Below are 26,028 nucleotides of genomic sequence, written 5' to 3' on the forward strand. Positions count from 1 at the left end.
TTTCTCCATATACACATACTGTAGCTCAAAAATATTTCCAAAGCTAAATAGTATCTCTGATTTGGTCACAAAAGTTAGATAGTGAAGCATAGTGAATATAAGTAGATAGCCTGATCGAACATCTGAAGATCTAAACACACAGACAGCACTGCTGGGCTGTTAAGCTCGGTTAAGCAATGAGATGCTGAACTCTACCGTACGTCTCCCGTACAGGCGCTCCCCTTGGTTGCGGTCCATGTCTCGACACAGCTGCTCGTCTCGCTGTGCCGCGGAGTCAACAGAAAGAGAAGGAACATCGTGAGGTATTGAGGTTAATGTCCCCGACGGCGTGGTCGGAATTCTGATTTGGAGAAAAGCGAGAGCCAGGAAGTGACACCACCACAGAACGAGCTACCCCCGCACCTCACTCAACTGATCCAGACTAACGAATGAACACAAACAAAGGAAACAAACAAGAAGCCCGTTTTTAAGCGAAGATTCGCCTCAGCGGACACGTTGGCATGCACGCCTTGATAAGGGTGACCCATCCAGGTCACGTCCAGCAGGAACCGCCCCGACTTTACTCTCGTCAGCTTGTCTGGGTTGCGTTTTTGATCAACTGGAAACAGACAAACTTACTTTTCAGAAGAGAGGAAAGTAAACCACATCACTGTGGTGTTTTGTAAGGACTCGTTTTTTTGACAGTGCTGTGGACACTCGGGGAAGTCGGGCGTGGTGGTGACCTGGTTCAGGAACTCCTATCGGGCTGTACATGCTCTAGAGCAGGGGTGGCTAACCATGTGCCATGGCGAGCCACGTGTATGCAGGATTTCATTCCAGCCCGACTCCACACCAGGTGGTTTCACTGATCAGCAACCCTTCAACCGGAGAGGAAGAATGTGTCAGTGAACCCACCTGGTGTGGAGTCGGGCTGGAATGAAAACCTGCACACATGGCTCTCCATGACACATGGTTAGCCACCGCTGCTCTAGAGTCGATATCTTCTGAGGCGAAAACTCGCTTTAAATCCATCTGACCCCTCTCCTTCAGATTCTCCCCGAAACCCAGGTCAACACACAATCAGACTCTTATAAACCCAGCTCATGAAGAACTGATTAATTCAGGGGCTGCTTATCTAGTCCTGTCAGAAAGGCACATCACTTTTGATATCAGGCATAAATATTTAAGTCAGAGAACTGCAGAAAAACAAAACATACTATTGCAAAAATAGTGCCAACAAGACGACTGTCTCCCTCAAAGACGGCCATGAAAAAGAAGACTCAAGGGAACGAAAGCATTCAGTGCATGTAACTACATTCATAACAGACTTCATTTAAATGTACGTGCATGGTGACTAAGTACAACTAAGTTAATTAAATAAACAGATTTAGTTCTCTAGATTGCAAGCTATACTGTGTGGATATCCTATGCTTGTTCGAATGTATCTGGATGCAGGAAAATACAGAGAGATCTCCGCGCCACCAGTAAGTCTATAAATACATCTGCCTATGAACCTGCAAAATTATTTCTGACCACAACTCGTGATCACCAGACAATGAGAAGCAATCAACCGTTGAATGGACATACAGGAGGTAAAAATAAAGCATGGTCTCAGAAAGCTTTGCGCTAAAATTGGAGCACATCCTCCTCAAGGTGGCCCCAGGTGGTCAGACTAGGCAATGCGGATGTGGATATTTTCCTATGACAAAACATGGACATCTTTCCTCCAATACAGTCAGAGTACAGACCGCTCCTGTCAGAACCAGGGAGGGCTGAGGCATGATCACACCAATGCTGACATGAGCGTCAGTACAAACCGATGTGATTCAAACCAACACCAAGGTCTGATGACTTAAACCACTCATGAGATGAAGGATCGAAAGAGGTTTCCTGCCAACTTCGTGACTTTGCAGCTGCTGCATCAAATGATTACAGAATCATCCATTAGGGTGAAGTATCTCAACATGAAACTAATCATAATAAAAGTATTGGAGCTAATTGCTAAAATACACACACAGAACCCATTTTTAAATTCATGTGCTGGCCACAAGCTGCAAATCTGAAATCTTGATTGGAAAGTATACATTTGACAGTTGCAGACGGACGCAGGGCGTTAAGTTTTTAGTTAGATGTCAGACTTGAAAAGAAAAAAACTTGAACAATAATTCAACAAAGAAACCTGAAAGAATAAAACCATGACTCCAAAGAAAACGACGTATTACACAAATGCTCATACAGTTCCTCTAAGATGTCTTCGGACGTGGAGCACAGCATGTTCAACCTGCGGTGTGTGTATGCGTGCATGTGTAGGTCATATGTGCTTTTTGTGGGTGTGGGTGTTGGTAGCAGGGGTGGGGAAGTTGTGGGACAAAGCAAACAGACCAAGGGTAAAATCAAGGAAGAAGAAAAAGGAGGGGAAAAAATGCCAAGTGGTTAAGCTGATGGATATGTGTTCAGATTTTTCTGGTGACGTCGATAGTCATTAGGGTCTTCTTAACATCTGATTGTTCTCCCCTGTGATTGGCCTTTTGCTGCTTTCCCATGCAACGCTAGGGCAGCGCTCTGCAGTGACGCCACGGGGGAGGGAGTCCGTTTGAAGAAAGAAGGGGGTGAGAGGTGAATCTTTTTCATAGTTCCCTTGGCAGGGCTTTTAATGAGAAGCCTGTCACTGCCACGACTGAGGGGGAAAGTTATTAACCTCAGCCAGGTCTTGCACAGGTGAGCCTTTGTGGGTGTAGGTCAGCTTGATCCTCATTCGTAGTTGTTGCTGAAATATCATGAGGGTGATCATGTTTATATGACAGTCAAGCAACAGAGAGTGTAAATGAAGCTACCTGCCCCGTGAGGCTAACTGCCTCTGAAAATAGACTTGCACGGTCAATCTGTAAATGATAAACGTTACCTTCTGCGGGTTGAGAACTCTGATGACCTGTGTGACGTTTCCCTGGTTGAGTGCTGGTACAATGTTACTGCTTGGGGAGAGGAGCTGCAGCTGGAACGTCTGAGAGAGAGAGAGAGAGAGAGAGAGAGAGAGAGAGAGTGGAGAGAGAGAGAGTGAGAGAGAGAGAGAGAGAGAGAGAGAGAGAGAGCAAGCAAGAGAGAAACAAACAGAGAGAGAGAGAGAGAGAGAGAGGCATATTAGATTAGTTGACATTTTAATGTTCTACATCGTGGAAGACCAGGTCATTGTAAAAGCAAAAACAGAAAAGGCAGTGGGTACTGAAGATAACTATAATGAATACAGAATACAGTGGGCTTCATATAAAACAACCATATTAATACAGAATTTCTATTTGCCTGGCAGAACTCCTGTTCATCTTTTATTCCCAGGTAGGCTTTGTACTCCACAAATCCTGATTAAGCCATTACCCAGAATGCTATGTGCAAGCGTCTTCTCTTTCCTCAGTGAATCAAGGCGGTGGGCTTCACTTGTGACATTTGTGGTGGCTATCAAGCAGGTTGTGCTTTGAACATACTGTAGTCCATCCATCCATTATCCCAACTGCTTATCCTGCTCTCAGGGTGGCAGGGATGCTGGAGCCTGTCCCAGCAGTCATTGGGCAGCAGGCGGGGAAACACCCTGGACAGGCTGCCAGGCCATCACAGGGCCCACACACACACATTCACACCTAGAGATAATTTAGTATGGTGATTCACCTGACCTACATGTCTTTGGACCAGTGTTTCTCAACCCAGTCCTCAAGGACCTCCTATCCTGCAGATTTTCATTGTAACCCTGCATAGGTAGCCCTGCTTGTACTTACTCGACCAATCATCTTGCAGCACTTAATTACGCACGGTGTGCAACATCTGACAAAATTCATTGCTCATTGGTTGAATAACTACAAACAGGTACCTATTCAGGGTTGCAAAGAAAATATGCAGGATAGGGGGTCCTTGAGGACTGGGTTGAGAAACACTGCTTTGGACTGTGGGAGGAAACCGGAGCCCCTGGAGGAAACCCACGCAGACATGGGGAGAACATGCAAACTCTTCACAGAGGACGAACCAGGACGACCCTCAAGGTTGGACTACGCCGGGGCTCGAATTCAGGTCCTTCTTCCTGTGAAGTGACCGCACTAACCACTGCGCCACCGTGCCACTGAAAATACTGTAGTGCTCTTTATAAATACTTCACCTATAAGCACAAGACTACAGGCACATTAACAGCGTAACTAAAACATCTGCTGCTTTTCCTCAAGACAACACACTCCAGCAGGCGTTTGGATGGGCGCCCCCAACACACGGCAACGCCAGAGGCCGGAGATATACTTGAGTTCGCGTACCTTGCGTCTGTTTGGAGCGTTGGTTGTGCACGCCCTGAGAAATTAACACTACACAAGATACAAGTGCAAGACACAACATGCACATGAACAGTAGGGGCAGTAGAGGGACAGTAGGCACGTCAGCAGAGAGAACAATGGTGAAAAGTGTTGAAGACAATTTTGAAGACAACAGACTCGCAATTACCGCCTAATCATATGACGTGCCATGGCCGCTGCAAGGTGACAAATACGCTTGTGAGCTCACTGGCGTGAGCTCAGTACCATTTTAGAAGTTAACGTGGAAACCTGCAAAACTAAATAGAAGCAGGTCTATTTTTATGTGTTTTTCTTATGGATCTAAATACTATATTTTTTTGTCCGTTCTGATTCTTTGTGTGTAATTACACTGGATTGAAGATTCGTTCCCTGAGAAACTTGTGTTGTGTTTGCAAAATGTATTGTTTGAAAAAATGTTTCTCAATAAAGTCAAAAAAAGAAAAGAAAAGAAAAAAAGTCAGACTGTAACGTCCATGCTTGGCAAAAAAAAGTGTAGGGACGTTGCAGTGCCGATGGTGTTTTGTAATTAATTTGAAATTTTTAATTAGTCATGTTGGGCTATACAAATAAAATTGACTTGACTTTTGTCTATTTTATAGCCTTAGTTCTCTGGTGTGCCCTCTAGCGGAATCATTCAGTAATACGCAAAGTACATACGCAAGTATGAGAAGAATTCTGTTCATGATGCAGCCGGCTGAGCACACGGACACCTGGTTAAGAATCGGGTATTTGTCCAGCCTTACTCAAAACTTGGAAATTACCCGAGTGATTTCAAATGTGCAATTTTATCACATGTCAAACCGCTCGATCTACAGACAGACAACGCTCTAAAAAAGTCTCTTTAACCGCTATTTAATACACCAGCACTGGAGCAAACTGATCTGAGGTGTAAAACCAGGTGACTCCCCTTTATAAGACTTAGAAAGCAGCAGCCAGCTGCACCAGCACAGCCTGAGTTTTATTTTTAGGGAGTTTTTCCTTATCTGATGTGAGGGTCTAAGGACAGGATGTTGTGTTGCTGTAAAGCCCCCCTGAGGCACATTTGTAATTTGTGATATTGGGCTATACAAATAAAACTGACTTGACATTTGCAGAAGCTAGTTTCAAACTAGCGCCACACAGAATTTCGGTTGCGCCACGATCACTTAAGAACTCGTGGTGTGTGACGCAATCCTTAAATCACAATATTGTTGAATTTAATGGTGTTTCTGTCAATTCAAGCCCATCAGCGCAACCACACAATTTAACAGGAGACAGCACTTCTGACATCTGCTGTACACAATGACACGTGCCTTCCGAGTCTGTCAAGTGTGTAATAATTACAGTATCATAGTATTTCCTCTTTTAACCGTTCACACCAGCCTGCTGACGGCTGCCCAACATGTTGACATGACTGTATGTCACTAGAGGAGTGTGTCTTACATGGCGACATGACTGTATGTCACTAGAGGAGTGTGTTTTATATGGTGACATGACTATGTCACTAGAGGAGTGTGTCTTACATGACATGACTGTATGTCACTAGAGGAGTGTGTCTTACATGATATGACTGTATGTCACTAGAGGAGTGTGTCTTACATGGTGACATGACTATGTCACTAGAGGAGTGTGTCTTACATGGTGACATGACTATGTCACTAGAGGAGTGTGTCTTACATGATATGACTGTATGTCACTAGAGGAGTGTGTCTTACATGATATGACTGTATGTCACTAGAGGAGTGTGTCTTACATGGTGACATGACTATGTCACTAGAGGAGTGTGTCTTACATGACATGACTGTATGTCACTAGAGGAGTGTGTCTTACATGGTGACATGACTATGTCACTAGAGGAGTGTGTCTTACATGACATGACTATATGTCACTAGAGGAGTGTGTCTTACATGACGACATGACTGTATGTCACTACAGGAGTGTGTCTTACATGACGACATGACTGTATGTCACTAGAGGAGTGTGTCTTACATGGTGACATGACTGTATGTCACTAGAGGAGCGTGTCTTACATGACATGACTATGTCACTAGAGGAGTGTGTCTTACATGACGACATGACTGTATGTCACTAGAGGAGTGTGTCTTACATGACATGACTGTATGTCACTAGAGGAGCGTGTCTTACATGGTGACATGACTGTATGTCACTAGAGGAGTGTGTCTTACACGACATGACTGTATGTCACTAGAGGAGTGTGCCTTACACGACATGACTGTATGTCACTAGAGGAGTGTGTCTTACATGACGACATGACTGTATGTCACTACAGGAGTGTGTCTTACATGGCGACATGACTGTATTTCATTAGAGTGTGTCTTACATGACATGACTGTATGTCACTAGAGGAGCGTGTCTTACATGGTGACATGACTGTATGTCACTAGAGGAGTGTGTCTTACATGGCGACATGACTGTATGTCACTAGAGGAGTGTGTCTTACATGGTGACATGACTATATGTCACTAGAGGAGCATGTCTTACATGGTGACATGACTGTATGTCACTAGAGGAGTGTGTCTTACATGGTGACATGACTATGTCACTAGAGGAGTGTGTCTTACATGGTGACATGACTATATGTCACTAGAGGAGCATGTCTTACATGGTGACATGACTGTATGTCACTAGAGGAGTGTGTCTTACACGACATGACTGTATGTCACTAGAGGAGTGTGTCTTACATGGTGACATGACTGTATGTCACTACAGGAGTGTGTCTTACATGGCGACATGACTGTATTTCATTAGAGTGTGTCTTACATGACATGACTGTATGTCACTAGAGGAGTGTGTCTTACATGGTGACATGACTGTATGTCACTGGAGGAGTATGTCTTACACGACATGACTGTATGTCACTAGAGGAGTGTGTCTTACACGACATGACTGTATGTCACTAGAGGAGTGTGTCTTACACGACATGACTGTATGTCACTAGAGGAGTGTGTCTTACACGACATGACTGTATGTCACTAGAGTGTGTCTTACATGACGACATGACTGTATGTCACTACAGGAGTGTGTCTTACATGGCGACATGACTGTATTTCATTAGAGTGTGTCTTACATGACATGACTGTATGTCACTAGAGGAGCGTGTCTTACATGGTGACATGACTGTATGTCACTGGAGGAGTATGTCTTACACGACATGACTGTATGTCACTAGAGGAGTGTGTCTTACATGGCGACATGACTGTATGTCACTAGAGGAGTGTGTCTTACATGGTGACATGACTATATGTCACTAGAGGAGCATGTCTTATATGATGACATGAATGTATGTCACTAGAGGAGTGTGTCTTACATGGTGACATGACTATATGTCACTAGAGGAGTGTCTTACATGACATGACTGTATGTCACTAGAGGAGTGTGTCTTACATGGTGACATGACTGTATGTCACTAGAGGAGTTTGTCTTACATGATATGACTGTATATCACTAGAGGAGTGTGTCTTACATGGTGACATGACTGTATATCATTAGAGTGTGTCTTACATGACATGACTGTATGTCACTAGAGGAGCGTGTCTTACATGGCGACATGACTGTATGTCACTAGAGGAGTGTGTCTTACATGGTGACATGACTATATGTCACTAGAGGAGCATGTCTTATATGATGACATGAATGTATGTCATTAGAGGAGTGTGTCTTACATGGTGACATGACTATATGTCACTAGAGGAGTGTCTTACATGACATGACTGTATGTCACTAGAGGAGTGTGTCTTACATGGTGACATGACTGTATGTCACTAGAGGAGTTTGTCTTACATGACATGACTGTATATCACTAGAGGAGTGTGTCTTACATGACATGACTGTATGTCACTAGAGGAGTGTGTCTTACATGGTGACATGACTGTATGTCACTAGAGGATTTGTCTTACATGACATGACTGTATATCACTAGAGGAGTGTCTGTGAATGTTCTCATTCATCCAGGTCATGGTTATCCAAAGGAATTGAATCAAGTGCAACTGGACTTGGTATATATCCGTGAAGACGTTTCGCCTCTCATCTAAGAGGCTTCCTCAGTTCGTCCCTTTCTGACTAGACGAAGCTAGTCTGACTGGCTGGTGATGAGACTCAGAATTTATCCTCTTGGAATCGCTGTCAAGAGCTATAGATGTCCATGGCTCTTTGTGTCCCGATGTTTACCAACGCCCGTCGCTAACAGAGCCATAGAAATGAGTGGCTCTTTTGTGTACCGATGTTTGGCTGCGCCCGTCGTTATCGGAGCTATTGATATACGTGGCTCTCCTGTGCTCCGATGTCCAGCTCGGAGCACTGAACAATATTTTACATGTGAATGTCTGACATTTTCAAATAGAAAAAACAAGATTGCTGCTGCTTACCTTTGGTACTGCAGCCTGGAAAACAAAGTCAGTCATGTCTGCCTCAGTGGAGTTGGAGGCGTGGATGGTGATGACTGCGATGTTTGGATTGGGGTTGGCTCTCTCAAACGTAAACTCTATCTTCAGGCCATTCTTGTTGTACGCAGTCATTGGTGGAATACCTACAGAAAACGAGATGAGTCCACAGGTGAAAATCCCTCACAAAGTCTCTACACAATACAAAATACTACCTACACGAGAAACATTCACTTCAGAAGATGCAGAGCAGTAATCCCAGAATGCACAGCATTAAGACCAAGACTGCTACTAATAATTATTTTCATTTCAATTAATCCATCATTTTCCATTCATCAATGAAATCATTTAGTCCATAAAATGTAAAAGATAATGACAAACGTCCATTACAAGTTCCCAAAAGCCAAATTGACGTCTTAAAACTGATCAGTCTGACCAGCAGCAAAACAAAAACAAAAAACAAAACCTTATGTATTCATCTTATATTGATATGAATCAGAAAGACCAGAAAATCTTAGCATTTGTGAAGCTGTAACCAGAAAATGTTTGGTATTCTTTCTTGATAAATGATTGAAAGAGTTGATTACCAAAATTATAATTACTTAATTTTCTGTCAACCAACATCGTATTTCAGCAATAGTTAAGACCACTAAGACCGTGCATGTGGAGTGATAACGCTGAAGGAACGGCTGGCCAGGGGAACTTCAGGGCATCTGTAGGAGCTCCACAAATACAGAATGTGAGCCTCACCTGCAGCTGAAATGTCATTAAACAGGGGCGGTGAGGAAAGGCCATCCAGGAGGAACGGGGGCTGGGAGGTGGGCACAGAGGGGGCAGGGGCAGGGGCAGGGCCACCTGAGGAAGGAAGAGCAACACACCGGGGTTCAAAAGAGCACAAGGAGACACTCCTACACACAGCTACAAACTACCATTATGACAAGTGATGCTTTGTGATGTATGACTGACACTAGGGGTAAAAGGAGTAAATGAGGCTGTTCAACACAAAAGAATAGAGAATTTATGTGGAAGCTAAGTCACATTCAGTGATTAAAGGACAATGGTTTAGTCACTGATGGAGAACATCAGTTTATCCAGATGTTTTCTGCTTGGTGTGTCTGAGAGACAGAAGTGTAAAGAGATGGAAGGAAAGAGTCTTATCTGCTCAGAAGAGAAGGACTAAGAGAGAGCTAAGTGCCTACCACTCAGAGAAAGGTCCCCCAAGAGGTCTAGCAGCTCTCCACCAGCTGAGGCTGGCTTGGTAGGCAGGGTGGTCTGGATAACTGGCACATCATTACCGCCCAGCAGGTCTAACAAATCATTAGCCTGGAAAACAAAGTCATACCACACAACAGTTACAGACATCACAATGAAGTAATTAAGCCGCAATGACCCAGGAATCTTAAAACATTGTCATTCTTTTTTTCCCCCTCCGATACATGTGGAGTTGCAAGTCGCTTCTTTTCACCTGACAGTGAGGAGTTTCGCCAGGGGGACGTAGCACGTGAGAGGATCACGCTAATCCCCCCAGTCTCCCCCCCCCCCCCCGGAACAGGCGCTCCAACTGACCAGAGGAGATCCTAGTGCAGCAACCAGCACACATACCCACATCTAGCTTCCCACCCGCAGACACGGCCAATTGTGTCTGTAGGGACGCCCTACAGAACCGGAGGTAACACGGGGATTTGAACTGTGGATCCTCGTGTTGGTAGGCAACGGAATAGACCACCACGCCGGCCATCATTCTTGTCTTTTTAACAAAATGTTTGTACATATACCATATGGTTAGAAAGTAAGTGGTACTATTGTTATATTAAAAAACTCAATCCTCACTGAATCCCAGTTTACAGAGCAAATGTTTTCCCAGGCCGGCTAATATATGTATATATATGTATGTGTGTATATATATGTATGTGTGTGTGTGTATATATATATATATATATATACATATACATATATATACACACATACACACACATACCCCCCCCCTTTTCTCCCCAATTGTACCTGTCCAATTACCTCACTCTTCCGAGCTGTCCCAGTTGCTGCTCCACCCCCTCTGCTGACCCAGGGAGGGGTGGAGACTACCACATGCCGCCTCCGATACACGTGGAGTCACCAGGCGCTTCTTTTCACCTGACAGTGAGGAGTTTCGCCAGGGGGACGTAGCACGTGAGAGGATCATGCTATTCCCCCCAGTTCCCTCTCCCCTCAAACAGGCGCCCCGACCCACCAGAGGAGTTGCTAGTGCTGCGACCAGGACACGTACCCATATCCGGCTTCCCACCCCCAGACACAGCCAATTGTGTCTGTAGAGACGCCCGACCAAGCGGGAGGTAACACGGGGATTCAAACCGGGATCCCTGCGTTGGTAAGCAACGGAATAGACTGCTACGCTACCCAGATGCCCCCGGCTAATATTTTTGATGGACAAACATCAAAAACATGACTTTGATTATCATCATTTGAAAATGAACCAATTATCAGAATACATCTTGATGCTGATTAAACTACTCCTCATTAGAACTTAAAGTACATTCATATTGTTTTAAGGTAGTCTAGAACAGCAATCACCTGATTGGCTGGCTGAGTGACTGAGGGTGGATGTTTTGTATCCAGAACCGAGGGCTCTGTCTCCCCATTGGTCTGGACAATCTCTGTAGGGCCATTGGAAGCAGTCTTCTCCATGATGGGCATTCGCTCTAGTAAAGCTGGCCTACAGGAGGTGAAAGAGAGATGAGGCCAGAGACAAAAAGGAAAACATCACCTTTTTCTTTTCAGTCTAGACAAATGTGGCTGTGATGGTTTGTGATTGGAATCTCTGACAGAGAACAATGCTCCTTCACCTCATGTGGTCATATTTCTTGAAAAGTGCGTTGTATTCCACAGCTCTCTGCTGTAGCTCCACATCGATGCTGCTTCCATATATTGACACCACCTTCTTGATCCGGCTGAACACGAATAAATAAACGTTAATGTAAACAGTTTTCCTGCTGTTTATCTCTGTAAAGTTATGATGGACAGAGCTTGATGACTTGTGATTCTATCCAGAGGCTAAAGCACCTTCACAGGTGTATTTCTAAAGTGAAAGACAGTTCTAAAACCCGATTACTAACTTGACACTGCTGAAGCGAGTGGATAGCTTCATGATGGCAGTGAGGGTGTATCCCCGGGTTACAGGGGTGGACAGGTTGGACACCAGAAGTCCTTCCAACACATCTAGGACCTCATCCTCTGTAACCTGGAGTAATGTGGTAAAACAAAAACTTAATCAATCGCTGATGACCTGGGGATATTACCAGCAGAGTTGGGTTCAAGAAGTGGCTGAGAAAATATGTAATACAGAAAAAGGTTGTTTTAGATTGGGTTTATTTTTATTTTTTTATCTCTGTTTACTGTATTCTGTCATGAGTTATGCCAGCTTTATTTTAATTAAAAAATTTTCCTCATTCACAGGAATTGTTTTTGTCTAATCAGGTATGATGGATGTAGAGAATTTCATGTAGTGCTCAAAGCTGTTTGATAAGTTTAGTTTTGTGTGATGTTTCTGGTTATTGCTGTTATATTGATATATGTTATGTTTTTGCTTGTTGACTTTTAAATTAACTATTGCACTGTTAGACCCCAGGAAGAATAGTCGCTGCTGAGGCGGTGATTAATGGGGATCTGAACTAAAGAATAAAAGAATATGAGTGAGTGTGTGTGCAATGATTCCAGGACACTTAAAGGATATCAATGGTGGTTAGGGGCAGGCCATACAGTTTGTGAACTTTATGCCCCATAAGCAGTACGGATTTTTTTTTTTTTTTTGGTTCGGAAAATCTGTTGACGGTAAGCAACTACAAGTAAGTATGGGAAGTATTATCATGGGTGTTTGAGGCGCGCCGGGCTGGGTACCTGGATGGGCTCCTCCTCTTCACACTGCCCAGATACCAACAGGTCTCCATACTCTCCTATACACCAAGAGGCCACCTGCACCAGCGGTTGCTGAAGAAGACAAAAATAAAAAAAGCCCACTTTTGATGTATTGCTCAACTTGGAGAGACACACAACCCAATCCATGAAGGTATATATACATCCCATTTCATTCATACAGGGGGCACAGAGCTGAAGTCTAACTGCACTAACCTGGGAGATGTCATCAAGCAGGGCTTTGTAAAGTCTCTGAACTGTATAAGCGTGCATTTCCACACTGTTGGTGATGAGCTGGATGAGGTTAGGAACAGAGTCATCTCGCACGTAGCTCCCAGCCTGTATGAATGAGTAGAAATTTCACTGAGACAGTGTAAAGTAAAATGTATCCTTAAATTTTTATGAGTAGTTTTGCATTAGAGCTAACACAGAGCTCAGTGAGGGAGATGGTTGTCAGAGCAGATGACATCATCTGCCACTTTGCAAAAGCTCTCAACTCAGATATCACTGTCTGGGAACAAAATCTAACTGACAATCAAACACAGCAGAGGTAATGAATGTGTTGTCGTAGTTGTATACATACTGTTGTGAGGACTCTCATAATGGTGTCTATATGCCATCTTTTTGAAGGGGCATACCTGGAACACAAGAGTACATTTTGCGTAAGCACTGGGTCACTTAAGAATGACAGTTGCATATAAGGCATATAAACCCTATAATGTGTCTGCATTGATAGCACATTTTTATCATCATACAGCACTTCAACATTTGCCATCTAGCTGCTGTGAGGTAGCATAAACTACTACTACTTTCAGCTCCTCCTATTAGGGGTCGCCACAGCAGATCATCCGTTTCCATTTCTTCCTGTCCTCTGCATCTTCCTCTGTCACACCAGCCACCTGCATGTCCTCTCTCACCACACCCATAAACCTCCTCTTTGGCCTTCCTCTTCTCCTCTTCCCTGGCAGCTCCATATTCAGCATCCTTCTCCCAATTTACCCAGCATCTCTCCTCCACACATGTCCAAACCATCTCAATCTTGCCTCTCTTGCTTTGTCTCCAAACCGTCCAACCTGAGCTGTCCCTCTAATATACTCGTTTCTTTTATAAATTTATTTCTGATTTTTCCCTTTTTCTCCCAATTTAGTGGCCAATCGATCCCTATTTTAATTCAAACACCCACCCTCGTACTGCGTGCATTCGCCAACTGCATCTCTCCGGCCGGCAGTCTCGAAGGAGACGCCTCGCCACTTTCGTGACAAGGCGACTCCAGGCCGAACCACTGTTTTTTCCGACACACCCAGAGACGCATTCATGTGACGAACATAAGCCGACTCCGCCCTCCTCCCGAAGACAGCGTTACCAATATTGCTGCTTCATCGAGTCCGGCCATAGTCGGATCTGACGAGACCAGGGCGCGAACCCCGGTCCCCAGTGGGCAACTGCATCGACACAAAGCCGATGCTTAGACCGCTACACCACCACGGACTTAATATACTCGTTCCTAATCCTGTCCTTCTTGGTCACTCCCAATGAAAATCTTATTATCTTCAACTCTGCCACCTCCAGCTCTGCCTTCTGTCTTTTCGTCAGTGCCACTGTCTCCAAACCATATAACATAGCTGGTCTCACAACCATCTTGTAAACCTTCCCTTTAACTCTTGCTGGTACCCTTCTGTCACAAATCACTCCTGACTCTCTTCTCCACCCACTCCACCCTGCCTGCACTCTCTTCTGCACTCCCTGTTACTTTCGACAGTTGACCCGAAGTATTTAAACTCATACGCCTTTGTCACCTCTACTCCTTACATCCTCACCATTCCACTGTCCTCCCTCTCATTCACACATAGGTATTCTGTCTTGCTCCTACTGACTTTCATTCCTCTTCTCTCCAGTGCATACCTCCACCTCTCCAGGCTCTCCTCAACCTGCACCCTACTTTCGCTACAGACCACAATGTCATCCGCAAACATCATAGTCCATGGAGACTCCTGCCTGATCTTGTCCGTCAACCTGTCCATCACCATTGCAAACAAGAAAGGGCTCAGAGCCGATCCTTGATGTAATCCCACCTCCACCTTGAACCCATCTGTCATTCCAACCGCACATCTCACATTCTCACACTTCCCTCATACATATCCCGCACCACTCCTATATATGTCTGTGAATGTTCTCATTCATCCAGGTCATAGTTAGCCAAAGGAATTGAATCAAGTGCAACTGGACTTAGTTATATACCCGTGAAGACGTTTCGTCTCTCATCCAAGAGGCTTCATCAGTTCGTGCCTTTCTGACTAGACCAAGCTAGTCTGACTGGCTGGTGATGAAACTCAAGATATTTAGCCTCTTTGGAGTCGTTATCAGAGCTATTGATGTCAATGGTTCTTTTGTGTTCTGATGTTTAGCCACGACAGTCGTTATCAGAGCTATTGATGTCAATGGCTCTTTTGTGTTCCGATGTTTAGCAACGACAGTCGTTGGAGGTGTTAGTTTCGACTTCGTTAGTGCTCCATTCAGTGGTCATGAGTCGTTGGAGCCATTAGTGACTGACTGTTGTTCTTGGAGGCTAAGCTTTTGAGTCTCCTGGGTAGAGATGAAAGGACGGCATTGTAAGTGGGAGATAGGTGGTGTCGCAGACCTCCCCCTCTGTTGAGGGATGGTTTTTCCAGTTTCGCATAGATGGCTTCCTTCACCCCTCTTTCAAACCATCTATCTTCCCTGTCCAAAATGTGTACGTTGCTGTCCTCGGAAGGAGTGTGTCTTCTCCTTTAGGTGTAGATAGACTGCTGAGTCTTGTCCTGAGGAGTTTGGCCTTCGGTGTTGGGCCATTCGTTTGTGTAGTGGTTGTTTGGTTTCTCCTATGTATAGGTCATCTCCTATGTATAGCTCATTGCATTGTACAACATATGCTGTACAATGCAATGAGGATTGCACTGACCTATAGCCCTGGTGGTGTCTGCTGTGACCACACATTAGGTCTCCAACTTCACATAAACCCATGCATGCTGAAAAGGTTTACTGTTGCTTAACAGCTTCCATAATGCATTAGCCCTATCATAACTAACATTAAAGACAAAAAGTCGACAGTTTTTCTTCTACTGATCTTGCACATGCAATCTAGTTCCAACCAGTTAAATGAATTGTGGTGGATGTGATATGGAACCAGTGCAGTGCCACCTAACACCAGCATCCAAATGAGTAGCGAACACAATGTAATTGCTGCTCACTTCTCTGCAGCTAGGAAGACTCCTGACGCACAGTCTGCTTTGAATTCTGGGTCACAGGAATCCAAGAAGTAGAGCAATTCCTTCATCATGCCTCGGATGTTGTTGCCATTCACCAGGGCGAAACTCAGCTCCATTGCACGCCTGCACACCAGATACACAGGGAGAGAATAGTATGAGGCTGGTTAGACCTGGTATTAACGTACGTCTTGAGTGATCTGATCACAAGTGGACAGTTCTAAGTACGTCAGTTCACACCGGGCATTAGAATACGTCTCCACATGCGTTTCAAGTGACCACTTGTGATCGGATCTCACTTCCCCGCTCTGTATCCAAACAAACACATACATCACTGTGGTAGGGGTGTTTGGTTTAGCCTTGGATGCAAGCAGACAGAGGGAGTGTGGCTCGTGGGAGAGCAGCGCACTGTCCCGTACAAGTGAATGAATGAAAGACAGTATCAAATATTCACATTATAAATATTAACATTATCACAATGGCATGGACACAGCAAATGCATATCACATCACATAGAGACAAATAATCCGATGAGGAAAATTAACTGAGTGAATTAGGAGCGTCAGGCTCCAATTATTTTCCTTCTTTCCTTTTGTGCTCAAAATACACAGCAAAAGTTTAAACTCATTCTTAAAACTTGTTATGGAGGAAAATGTAAATGTCCGAATACTCGAGTTTGCAATTCTCAACCTGAACCCTGTCAGGCTCGACCCAATCACGTTAGTACAGGCTCAGATTATTTAATTATTCCAGCAGGTTTGAGAGGGTCGGGTACTGTGCTGCGGTGGAGAAATGAACTAGAACCTCAAGTTGAACTTGAATGTACAAGTGGGCAGGGCTCTTCCACAGTTGTGGGTCTGATGTGTGTTACAGACAAGGATAAAATGTAAAAAAAAAACTAAACCTAGAGGGTCTTGATGCATACTCAATAATCCAGGTAAGAAAATCAAAGAAGGTTGAATCAGTTCATCTGGACACAACGTTTATTGACAGATACAGTTCATCACTCAACTAAATGACCTCTTCAGTCCAAACTGACTGCAGGTATCCCCACCCCCTATAAACAATACAGTTGCGCAAGTTCTCAGTTGCTTTCAAACCCCAAAACACGCTGCGCTAGAAGTTGGTCCACCCCAAGGATCGGGTCCCCCAGCACAAACAGAGCAATATAGTGTATGCTGTTAAGTGCCAAGAGAATTGCCGTGACTTATACATTGGGGAAACTAAACAGACGCTGGCCAAGAGGATGGCACAACACAGGAGAGCTAACACGTCAGGCCAGGACTCCACAGTCTACACCATCTACAGGCCAGTGGCCACTCTTTCAAGGATGAGGATGTGCACATCCTTGATAGGGAGGAACACTGGTTTGAACAGGGAGTCAAAAAGGCCATCTATGTGAAGGGCCCAGACACACCAAACCGACTAGCAGTGACGATGGCCGACTGTTGCGTCGCCTCACCTCGCCTGCTGTCTAGGCCAAAAAGTAGCACTTGAACACACCACAAAGACTACAGCCAACAGTAGTCCGCGGTGGTGTAGCGGTCTAAGCATCGGCTTTGTGTCGATGCAGTTGCTCACTGGGGATCGGGATTCGCGCCCCGCTCTCGTCAGATCCGACTATGGCCGGACTCGATGAAGCAGCAATAATTGGCAACGCTGTCTTCGGGAGGGGGGCAGAGTTGGCTTGTGTTCGTCACATGAATGCGTCTCTGTGTGTGTCGGATAAAGCAGTGGTTTGGCCTGGATTCGCCTTGTCATGAAAGTGGCGAGGCGTCTCCTTCGAGACTGCCGGCCGGAGAGATGCAGTTGGCGAACGCATGCAGTACGAGGGTGGGTGTTTGAATTAAAATAGGGATCGATTGGTCACTAAATTGGGAGAAAAAGGGAAAATCAGAAATAACAATAATAATAGAAAAAAAAAAGACGACAGCCAACTAGCATGTACGTTCTGCACTGATTCGCTAAGATGAACAGCCAATCAGAGTGATTTCTCTCACCGATGGGCTCTGCCGATTCAACATGCTGAATCAGCCGAAAAGCTGCCAACAGGGGTCAGACAAGTGCCAACGGTGCGGGACACACCGCAAAAACAAGGGTCACAGACGCTCACCGATGGCCCGACATTAGCCGACGGCTGACTGTTGGCCTGGTGTGTCAGGGCCCTAAGAGGGAACGACCATCCCTGAACTGGGGGGACCCTAAGAGTACATCTGTCGCCATCTTACAATGTTGTGATTGCAAACATTCCCAAATCCTCGGTGAATTGTACACATGGCCATTGAAACTCTAGTTAATGGTCACACCCATATTTGCATATGAAACTGGTTGTTGGTTTCAGTCATTATGCAACTGTATTGTTTATAAGGGTGGGGACACCTGCAGTCAGTGTAGACTGAAGTGGTCACTAAGTTGAGTGATGAAACGTATCCGTCAATAAACGTTGTCCAGATGAACGGATTCAACCTTCTTTGATAAACCCAGAGGGGGCTTTGGTGAATGCGCAGAGGACATCAGTTGACTAGGTGGTCCTTCAATGTGGCCTGGGACACATCTACATTTATACTTCAAATACGATGTGGACAAATGAGTCACCTCCGAATGTGGCCTGAGCAATCGGATCTCAAGATGCATTGAGTCCATTCACACTTGTACTTAAGAGCTGTCGACCTGTGATTGGATCACCCAAGACGCATGTTAATGCCAGGTATGAACAACCTCTAAGAGACAACAAGCCTAACCAAGCAGGGCTGTTAAAACACATCAGTGCAGCAGAAAGTCGATTCAGTTGTTCACCTTTTGATGGACACATCCAGATCTTTTAAACAATCCACAATGGTGCTGCGATGCCTCTGCACTGCATTGTGATCTGTCTGTACAGTCTTTAGTAGAGATGTCAGTGCCACATATCTGAAACCAGGGAGACACAAAATGTAACAATGATTAAATGAGGTTGATCTTCAGCGTTCTGAGGGGATCATAATGCGTGGAGGACCAAATAAATGAGTCACCTACCTAATATTTTTGTCGTTGTTTAGAAGGAAACGACCTAGTATGTTAATAGCCAACACCTAAAGGAGAGAAGCAGCATTTTATGAATAGGGAGGGTAACCTAAATTGATAAAATGAAACAGTCTGTCATTAGCCGTGTTTCCATTAATTGTCAAGCGAATTTTAAGCAAACTACTGAAATGCTGCAAGAAAGAAAATGCGAATTAGGCGCGTTTCCATCAACTGGTTTAGAGCAAATAAACTAGGCTATGTAAAGCGTAGTTTCGTCAGAAGTTGGCGGTAAAGGCTATGTTACGCATGGCTGTAATAAACAGAGTAGAAGAATTAGAGATTGCGAACCGGGAACAAAACCAGTCGCCGTGGCCATCTACAAGAGAAAATGGAACGAGGTCTTCAGGAAATTGCTTCAATTGGGCAAGCTGCAATTGTTCTTTCGTATCAGCTAGTTTTGACAATGTTTCATGCTCGGAGATGAAGACAAAGAAATGTAATGATTCTAATGCATGCAGCAAGAGCCATACAACAATACTGACAGTGGAAGCAGCTGATCAGTCGTGTTAGTTAAATGATCGCTATGTCAGAACTTATTTGGCAAAGGTGTTTTTATCACCCATTTAGTGCGGTAGCTCTTTTTCAAAGACAAAACCCACATCAAATGAGTGTATTAACTTTTTTTGCAAAACTGAGGAAGTTTTTCTTCTCTCCAAATTTTGCCATTTCCATAAACTTTTTCTAATGAGATATCTCAAAATGCACATAAAATACATTATGGAAACACTGCTATTGAGCTAAGCTTAACCTAAAAACAGAAAACTAATTGAGAGTCGCTCACCCTCAATCCACTTTCGGATTTGATGTCCATTATGGTAAGTACAGTTTCATAAAGAATTGCATTGCCTACGTTTTTACTTGTTTCTGTGTTGGTTGCAACCTAAAAAAGAAAACAGGAAAACAACTGTTTAGTCTAATGTGTCAAATGGAAACACCCCTCAGACCATTACAGTGTCATCCTTTTAATAATCACCTGTGCAAGAATGTCATTCATGGCTTCACTCGAGTCATCGTCACTCCTGCCCAGAATTCTCAGTAGTCTCAATATCCGCACCTGACAGGTTGAGGATGAAATGACAGCTTGTCATTCTAGAGCTCTGGAAGTCATTTGGATGGATTGTCTTGGTAGTGAATAGTCTTCAGTCTCACCTGCAGGAAGGGATCACTAATGCCAGACACATCATGCTCGGGAGAGTATCCAGACATGATTAAGTTCTTCAGGATTCTCACCAACTGGGGAACAAGCTAAAAAAAAAGACCAACAACAGAAGAGAAGACGAGAGGTGTGAAAAAATCAATTATGTGTCTCAACCTCTGAGGAGTTCTTCTGGTTCTTTTTCAACCTTTACTGAACGCTGAAACTAATTTGAAACTCTTGTTTTCAATGACAACCAGGCAAATGCATCTTATGAACAAGAAGGTGGGGATTTAGGTTACGGTCGTTGGTAAATGGCAAAATATAGCTAGAGATCACTACCTTAACACTTTATAATAACTACACACTACAAAGCGTTACTTAAGTATTAGTAACTACTGAATTCATGATTTGTAAAGCAAGTCATGCACCGATGGTTAGTGAGCGTGTTAACAGATGTTTACAAAGACTTATTAATACTGCAATTCGTGATTAATTCAGGTAGTTACTAGTAGTTAAGTAATTTGTAAGAGCTACTCTAAAGTGAGGACTATCTATGCCTTGCAAAGCATTTACACATGAGACTGAAAGGCCAGCAGTACCTTGAGACTCACAAAAGTCTAAAGGATCAAAAGATCCTTTAGAAAGTGTAAGTACGTGATTAACAAACTATTTACATGTACATTTGTGCATGAATTAATCATGAATTGCAGTGTTAATAAGTAAGTATTTATAAAACATCTATTAAAACACTCACTAATCATTGGTGCATGTCTTGTTTTACAAATGATGAATTCTGTGGTTACTAATACTTACTAGTGCTTCATAGTGTGTAGTTATTATAGAGTGTTACCCCTTAATAATATGCAAAAAAGATGGCTGATGATTAAGCATTGTACACATTGTATATTTCACTTTCAGTGTATGTAATCTAGACTTTAACTGTATCAGAACATTAGATTAGTATGTTTGATCTTGGCATACATGTCAAACTGCTTTCTGTTATGTCAATACCTCTGTAAAAGACTTTAAAAAGAAACAGATTATCTATCTATCCATCTATCTATCTATCTATCTATATATATATATATATATATATATGGGTTTGGCGTTTGGTCAACTTGTCATTAACTATGGATATAATATCCAGACTGGAGTTTTCCTGGCCTTTTCTTTTCTCTTGCTCTCAAAACAGTCAAATCTAGGATTGCCTCTCTTTATAATGAGGGATCTTTAACCTAATGTCATTTTAATCTCTAAATATATTTTAGAAAAGTTAACACTTTGTTCGATATTCTTTTTATTTCTTTCCCTTTAGTTTCAACAATCCACTAGCTAGGTTTGCTGGATGCGTGTGAGTATAGGGTCCGGATAGATCGCTGCTTTCTAACAGTTTAACGGTCATTAACATAACACACAGGATAGTGACAGTGACAGATACAGCCTACATTATTTGTGCCTGGTGACAACACCTGGGTTGATCAACTGAAAACAGACCCACCACATTGTTTTAACACAACAGTGATCGAATGAGTAACATATTAGACTAACATGACACCTTTACAATAGTGAGAAATGCATCTGACAAACAAACCAAAAGAATCGTAATCATAAAGAACACTGACAGAGTAATGATCACTGTACAAGTCAAAATAAGAATAAAAAAGTCAAAAGAAAAATAAAGCAACACAGGAGGTGACGTTACTGAACACAAGTTTGGTTACAGCGAAGGTGACTGTGAGAGGTGATACTAGTTACAACATGCACCAGCTATGGAATCAGAATGTGCTCTTACCTTCTCATTCTAACACAATGCAGGAATTGTAACAAAGACAAATGACAGAAAAAATATGAGGTAGATGTTAAGGAGGGGAAACTGGAATTCATTCACTTTCAGAGAGCTTTAAAAAAATGTTGAGATCATGACCATGAAAGGGTGGGGTTCCTGGAACTGTACTGTCACAGCTAGGAGAGAAGGGCTACGGTAACTTTGATACAGGAGAGAGACAGCGGAGGGAGATACAGACTCAGACACAGCTTGACTGTACAGCAATCCTTATGACACCGCAGTGCAAGCTTTAAGAGGTAGAGAACACGTCGGTCTATCTTAGCTGTACCCTGTATAGGAATTATAAACACACACAGAGCGCGCGAGCCAGCGAGCAAGCGAGTGAGAGAGAGAGACAGAGAGAGAGACAAAAAGAGAGAGCAAGCGTGAGACAGGATGAAATAAAGCAAGAGAGAAAACAAGTAAGAGACCAACAGAGACAGTCTGTGAAGTGACCTTAAGACAGGTTTAAATCAACTACCTGTATTCTTACAAAAATATCATATTTATTGTTACCTTTCTGAAGTGGGACAGCATGTCAGGACTTCTTTCGCACATTTCAGTGAGGAGGACAACCGATGTGTGGAGAACACCTGTGGGGGTGGGGGGTGGGATCCAGTTAATCTGCCATCATTTCTAGTGAGAAACATACTCATAAGGTGACTTGTCTGTTAAGACTTCACAAAAAGACAAACTGGGGACACTGCCTTGGTTTACAGGACAGCATGGTTACCACCCCTGTGGGCAGAATGTGTGCATCTGAAGTCGCCTCCCGCTGTGCGGTCTTATTTGCCTTCTCTCACTTTCCACTCAGTCTTAACTCTACTGAATGAAAAAGCTGATAAAATATTCAAAATGGTTCAGCACTTCATTGCTCTTCAGGCACAAAGGAACATATTTTGCAGTCTAAGGTGGTTCGATCAAATCACTTAAAAAAAAAAGAATCAAAAGCGTCATTATAAAAGATCCAATATTAGCCTGACAGGTGCAGACTAACAGTGGGTGGATGTCACCACACTTCTGACAACAAACCAGACGTTTATGTTTGAACATAAAAAAAAAAAAAAACAGTACAATTGGCGTCTGGGTAGTGTAGCGGTCTATTCTGTTGCCTACCAACATGGGGATCGCTGGTTTGAATCCCCGTGTTATCTCTGGCTTGGTCGGGTGTCCCTACAGACACGATTGGCCGTGTCTGCGGGTGGGAAGCCGGATGTGGGTATGTGTCCTGGTCACTGCACTAGCGCCTCCTCTGGTGGGTTGGGGCGCCTGTTTGGGGGGGAGGGGCACCTGGGGAGATTAGCGTGATCCTCCCACGCGCTACGTCCCCCTGGCGAAACGCCTCACTGTCAGGTGTAAAGAAGCGGCTGGTGACTCCACATGTATCGGAGGAAACGTGGTAGTCTGCAGCCCTCCCCGGATCAGGAGAGGGAGTGGAGCAGCGACGGGACGGCTCGGAAGAGAGGGGTAATTGGCCAAGTACAATTGATAATTGGGGAGAATGGGGGGGGGGGATAAAAAAAATAAACAAACCAACAAACAAAAAAACAGTAAACTCTGGTGAAACGTAGGGGCTACTGGGGTACTGTCTAAAGAAAGGTGAGGCAGCTTACATTTACTGAGTGACAAGCAGAAACTTTAAATCTGGTTTCTTTACAAATTGAGCAGGAACTGTGATGCAGAGAGATCATAAGAATGATGCATGCATTGGCTATGACCATTGACACACCCATCCATCCATCCATCCATTATCCAAGCCGCTTATCCCAACCGGGTCGCGGGATGCTGGAGCCTATCCCAGCAGTCATTGGGCAGCAGGTGGGGCGACACTCTGGACAGGCTGCCAGACCATCACCACTGATACAATGACTACTAATGTTCATGAACTCTCCAGAGTCCTCTCTCTCTCTCTCTTTCTCTCTCTCTCTCTCTCACACACACACACACACACACACACACACACACACACACAATCACACACGCACAAACTAAAACTTGTTGTGTGAACTTGTGGTTTTGGAGGAAATGCTAAAATCATTTGACATGAAGCCCTTGGTGATGTGAAAAGCTATTGACTGGGAGAGGATCAGCTGACCCAGCTACTTACTGGAGCACTTCTGGCATCTGGACACTGCTTGGCATCCTGCTCATCATATTCTTCATACATTTTATAATTCCTCTATAAGTCTGTTATCCTCTTTCAATGTTGTATTGTGTAAACACAACATCCATTGCACGTTGTCTGTCTTGAGAGAGAGATCCCTCTTCTGTTGCACTCCCTGAGCTTTCTTCCCTGTTTTTTCTCCCTGTTAAAGGGGTTTTTCCGGAGTTGTTCCTTATCCGATGCGAGGGTCTAAGGACAATTTGTAATTCGTGATATTGGGCTGTACAAATAAAATTGACTTGACTTCTGGGGAACTAAAATATCATATTTCTACATTATTTTCACCTCAGGAATCCCAACAGCTGGGTGTAACAAAACAGGACAACCATTCCGCCGTTTAAAAATCAGACGTGTTTTCATGCCAGTGTTACTCTGCCAACTAATCAAATCTCTTTGGAAATCAGCAAGAAGACTAAATACCTTGTTAATTTACAATGAAACAGATGGTGTTGGTATCTGCTAGTGTATGTTTTACAGAAAAAGATGCATTTAGCTTCATACATATACAAAAACCACAGATGCTCATTTCAACAACAGCTGTATAATGATGTAGAGAAAAATGCATGTTCGACATGCAGCTTTTTCATTCCAAACTACTTTAAAATTGATATGAGCCCTGTCCTATCTGAAGCAGTGTAACTATTCATTTTGACTGGGGGGCAGTTTATTTCCACAGTGTCAAAGTACTCCTGTAACCTGTCACATAGCCACCCATTGTAGGGAACACAGAATTCCCAAATATTACGACAGGCCCATTAATTCCAGTCTCCTCAGTAAAGGACGTCTAAAAAACAGACTGAAGACTAACTGGCCCGCTGTTTGGCACAAGAGCCGGGGGCTGAGGTGACAAGGATGCAGTTGTCAAAAACCAACAACTCCCATCCTGATGGATCACTTCGACTTACCGTGGTTCTTCTCGCTCAGCAGGTTTTTTGTGGCTGGGAGGAACATTTCCATAAGTTCTGGAACCTTCCTGATAACATGTACTGCACACAACGCCGCCTGTCAACAAACATTCAAATTTAATCTAAACAATCAATGAACGTTGTGGCCCTGTAGCATTTTTCCACTCTGGAACATCAGTGTCATTCTATTTAGCACACACATCTACAGGTCTTCATGAATAGTCAACCAGACAATGGCTGCACCAGGTATGACCCAAAGATATATTTGGATATGAGAAGAATTTGCTCCCATTTTCAAATACTTTGTTGGAAAGTCAAAAGTTCATTACTTGGAGCAAAATGAATCATCATCTATTGAGATAAAGGCTGCAGAATTCCTGTGTGTTCTGGTTTAGCTCAATAAATACAGCATGAAGTACCACAGCCAGGGTCCGTCCGTCCATCCAGCTATCCATTATCCAAACCGCTTATCCTGCTCTCAGGTTGAGTTTTTAAACAAGTGTATTAACAATTTCCTAATTCAAGAATGGACTATGTAAAGATCATACAGGCAACATGTTACATACATATGCACTACAAATTTCAAGGGAACTCTTTTTCAGAACTAAACTTGACCAGTTTTATCAGTGAAAGGAAAACAAAACCTCTTATCTTTGATAACTTAGCTAGGATATAGAAAGGGGGAGGCTTACCTTTTTCCTCAGATAGGAGTTAGATGTTTTAAGTAGCTTCTCCACCTCTCCAGCCAGGTCGCGACACATCTCTGAAGAACCCATGCACCCCAAAGTGCACAACGCCAGGCCCTGGACGTATTGTGTACTGTGATTCAGATCACTGTGGGACAAGAAGGAGACATCAGTGAGCCAGAGAGATTCAGGGATGCGTGTGAAGAAATTTTTTAAAAAGGGATTTGCAGAGTATGTAGAAAAGACAGCCACTTTGAAAGATTATGACAAAAAAATGTAGCCGATACAGATTTTGAGGTTGTGTCCACATCACCATCATCTCTCACATTTCTCTCATCTTTACAATCCCAATCAACTCTTCCAGCTCCTGCGTGGTAAACAAGCAGCCGTCTCCGACAGCAGAATGTGCAGTAAGT

General features: G+C 43.7%; 1 protein-coding gene across 1 annotated transcript in view; it reads right to left on the reverse strand.

Annotated features, from left to right (window-relative positions):
* Nucleotides 1-890: 890 nt before the first annotated feature.
* The window catches only part of ap1g1 (adaptor related protein complex 1 subunit gamma 1), a 44,476-nt gene continuing 19,338 nt past the window's right edge, over nt 891-26,028 (reverse strand). Inside the window, exons 4-23 of the mRNA XM_056278093.1 lie at nt 25,619-25,760; nt 24,927-25,023; nt 22,374-22,450; nt 20,044-20,139; nt 19,868-19,948; nt 19,676-19,774; nt 18,847-18,902; nt 18,628-18,741; nt 15,817-15,957; nt 13,173-13,227; nt 12,806-12,928; nt 12,575-12,664; nt 11,794-11,918; nt 11,524-11,628; nt 11,252-11,393; nt 9,880-10,003; nt 9,431-9,535; nt 8,666-8,826; nt 2,882-2,980; nt 891-2,746 (exon numbers count right to left, since the gene is read on the reverse strand). Of these exons, the coding sequence (XP_056134068.1) occupies nt 2,645-2,746; nt 2,882-2,980; nt 8,666-8,826; nt 9,431-9,535; nt 9,880-10,003; nt 11,252-11,393; nt 11,524-11,628; nt 11,794-11,918; nt 12,575-12,664; nt 12,806-12,928; nt 13,173-13,227; nt 15,817-15,957; nt 18,628-18,741; nt 18,847-18,902; nt 19,676-19,774; nt 19,868-19,948; nt 20,044-20,139; nt 22,374-22,450; nt 24,927-25,023; nt 25,619-25,760 (2,134 nt within the window). The 3' untranslated portion in view covers nt 891-2,644. The remainder of the gene's footprint in view (nt 2,747-2,881; nt 2,981-8,665; nt 8,827-9,430; nt 9,536-9,879; nt 10,004-11,251; nt 11,394-11,523; nt 11,629-11,793; nt 11,919-12,574; nt 12,665-12,805; nt 12,929-13,172; nt 13,228-15,816; nt 15,958-18,627; nt 18,742-18,846; nt 18,903-19,675; nt 19,775-19,867; nt 19,949-20,043; nt 20,140-22,373; nt 22,451-24,926; nt 25,024-25,618; nt 25,761-26,028) is intronic.

This window comes from Lampris incognitus, chromosome 4 (assembly GCF_029633865.1).
Source record: "Lampris incognitus isolate fLamInc1 chromosome 4, fLamInc1.hap2, whole genome shotgun sequence".
Taxonomy (NCBI): domain Eukaryota; kingdom Metazoa; phylum Chordata; class Actinopteri; order Lampriformes; family Lampridae; genus Lampris; species Lampris incognitus.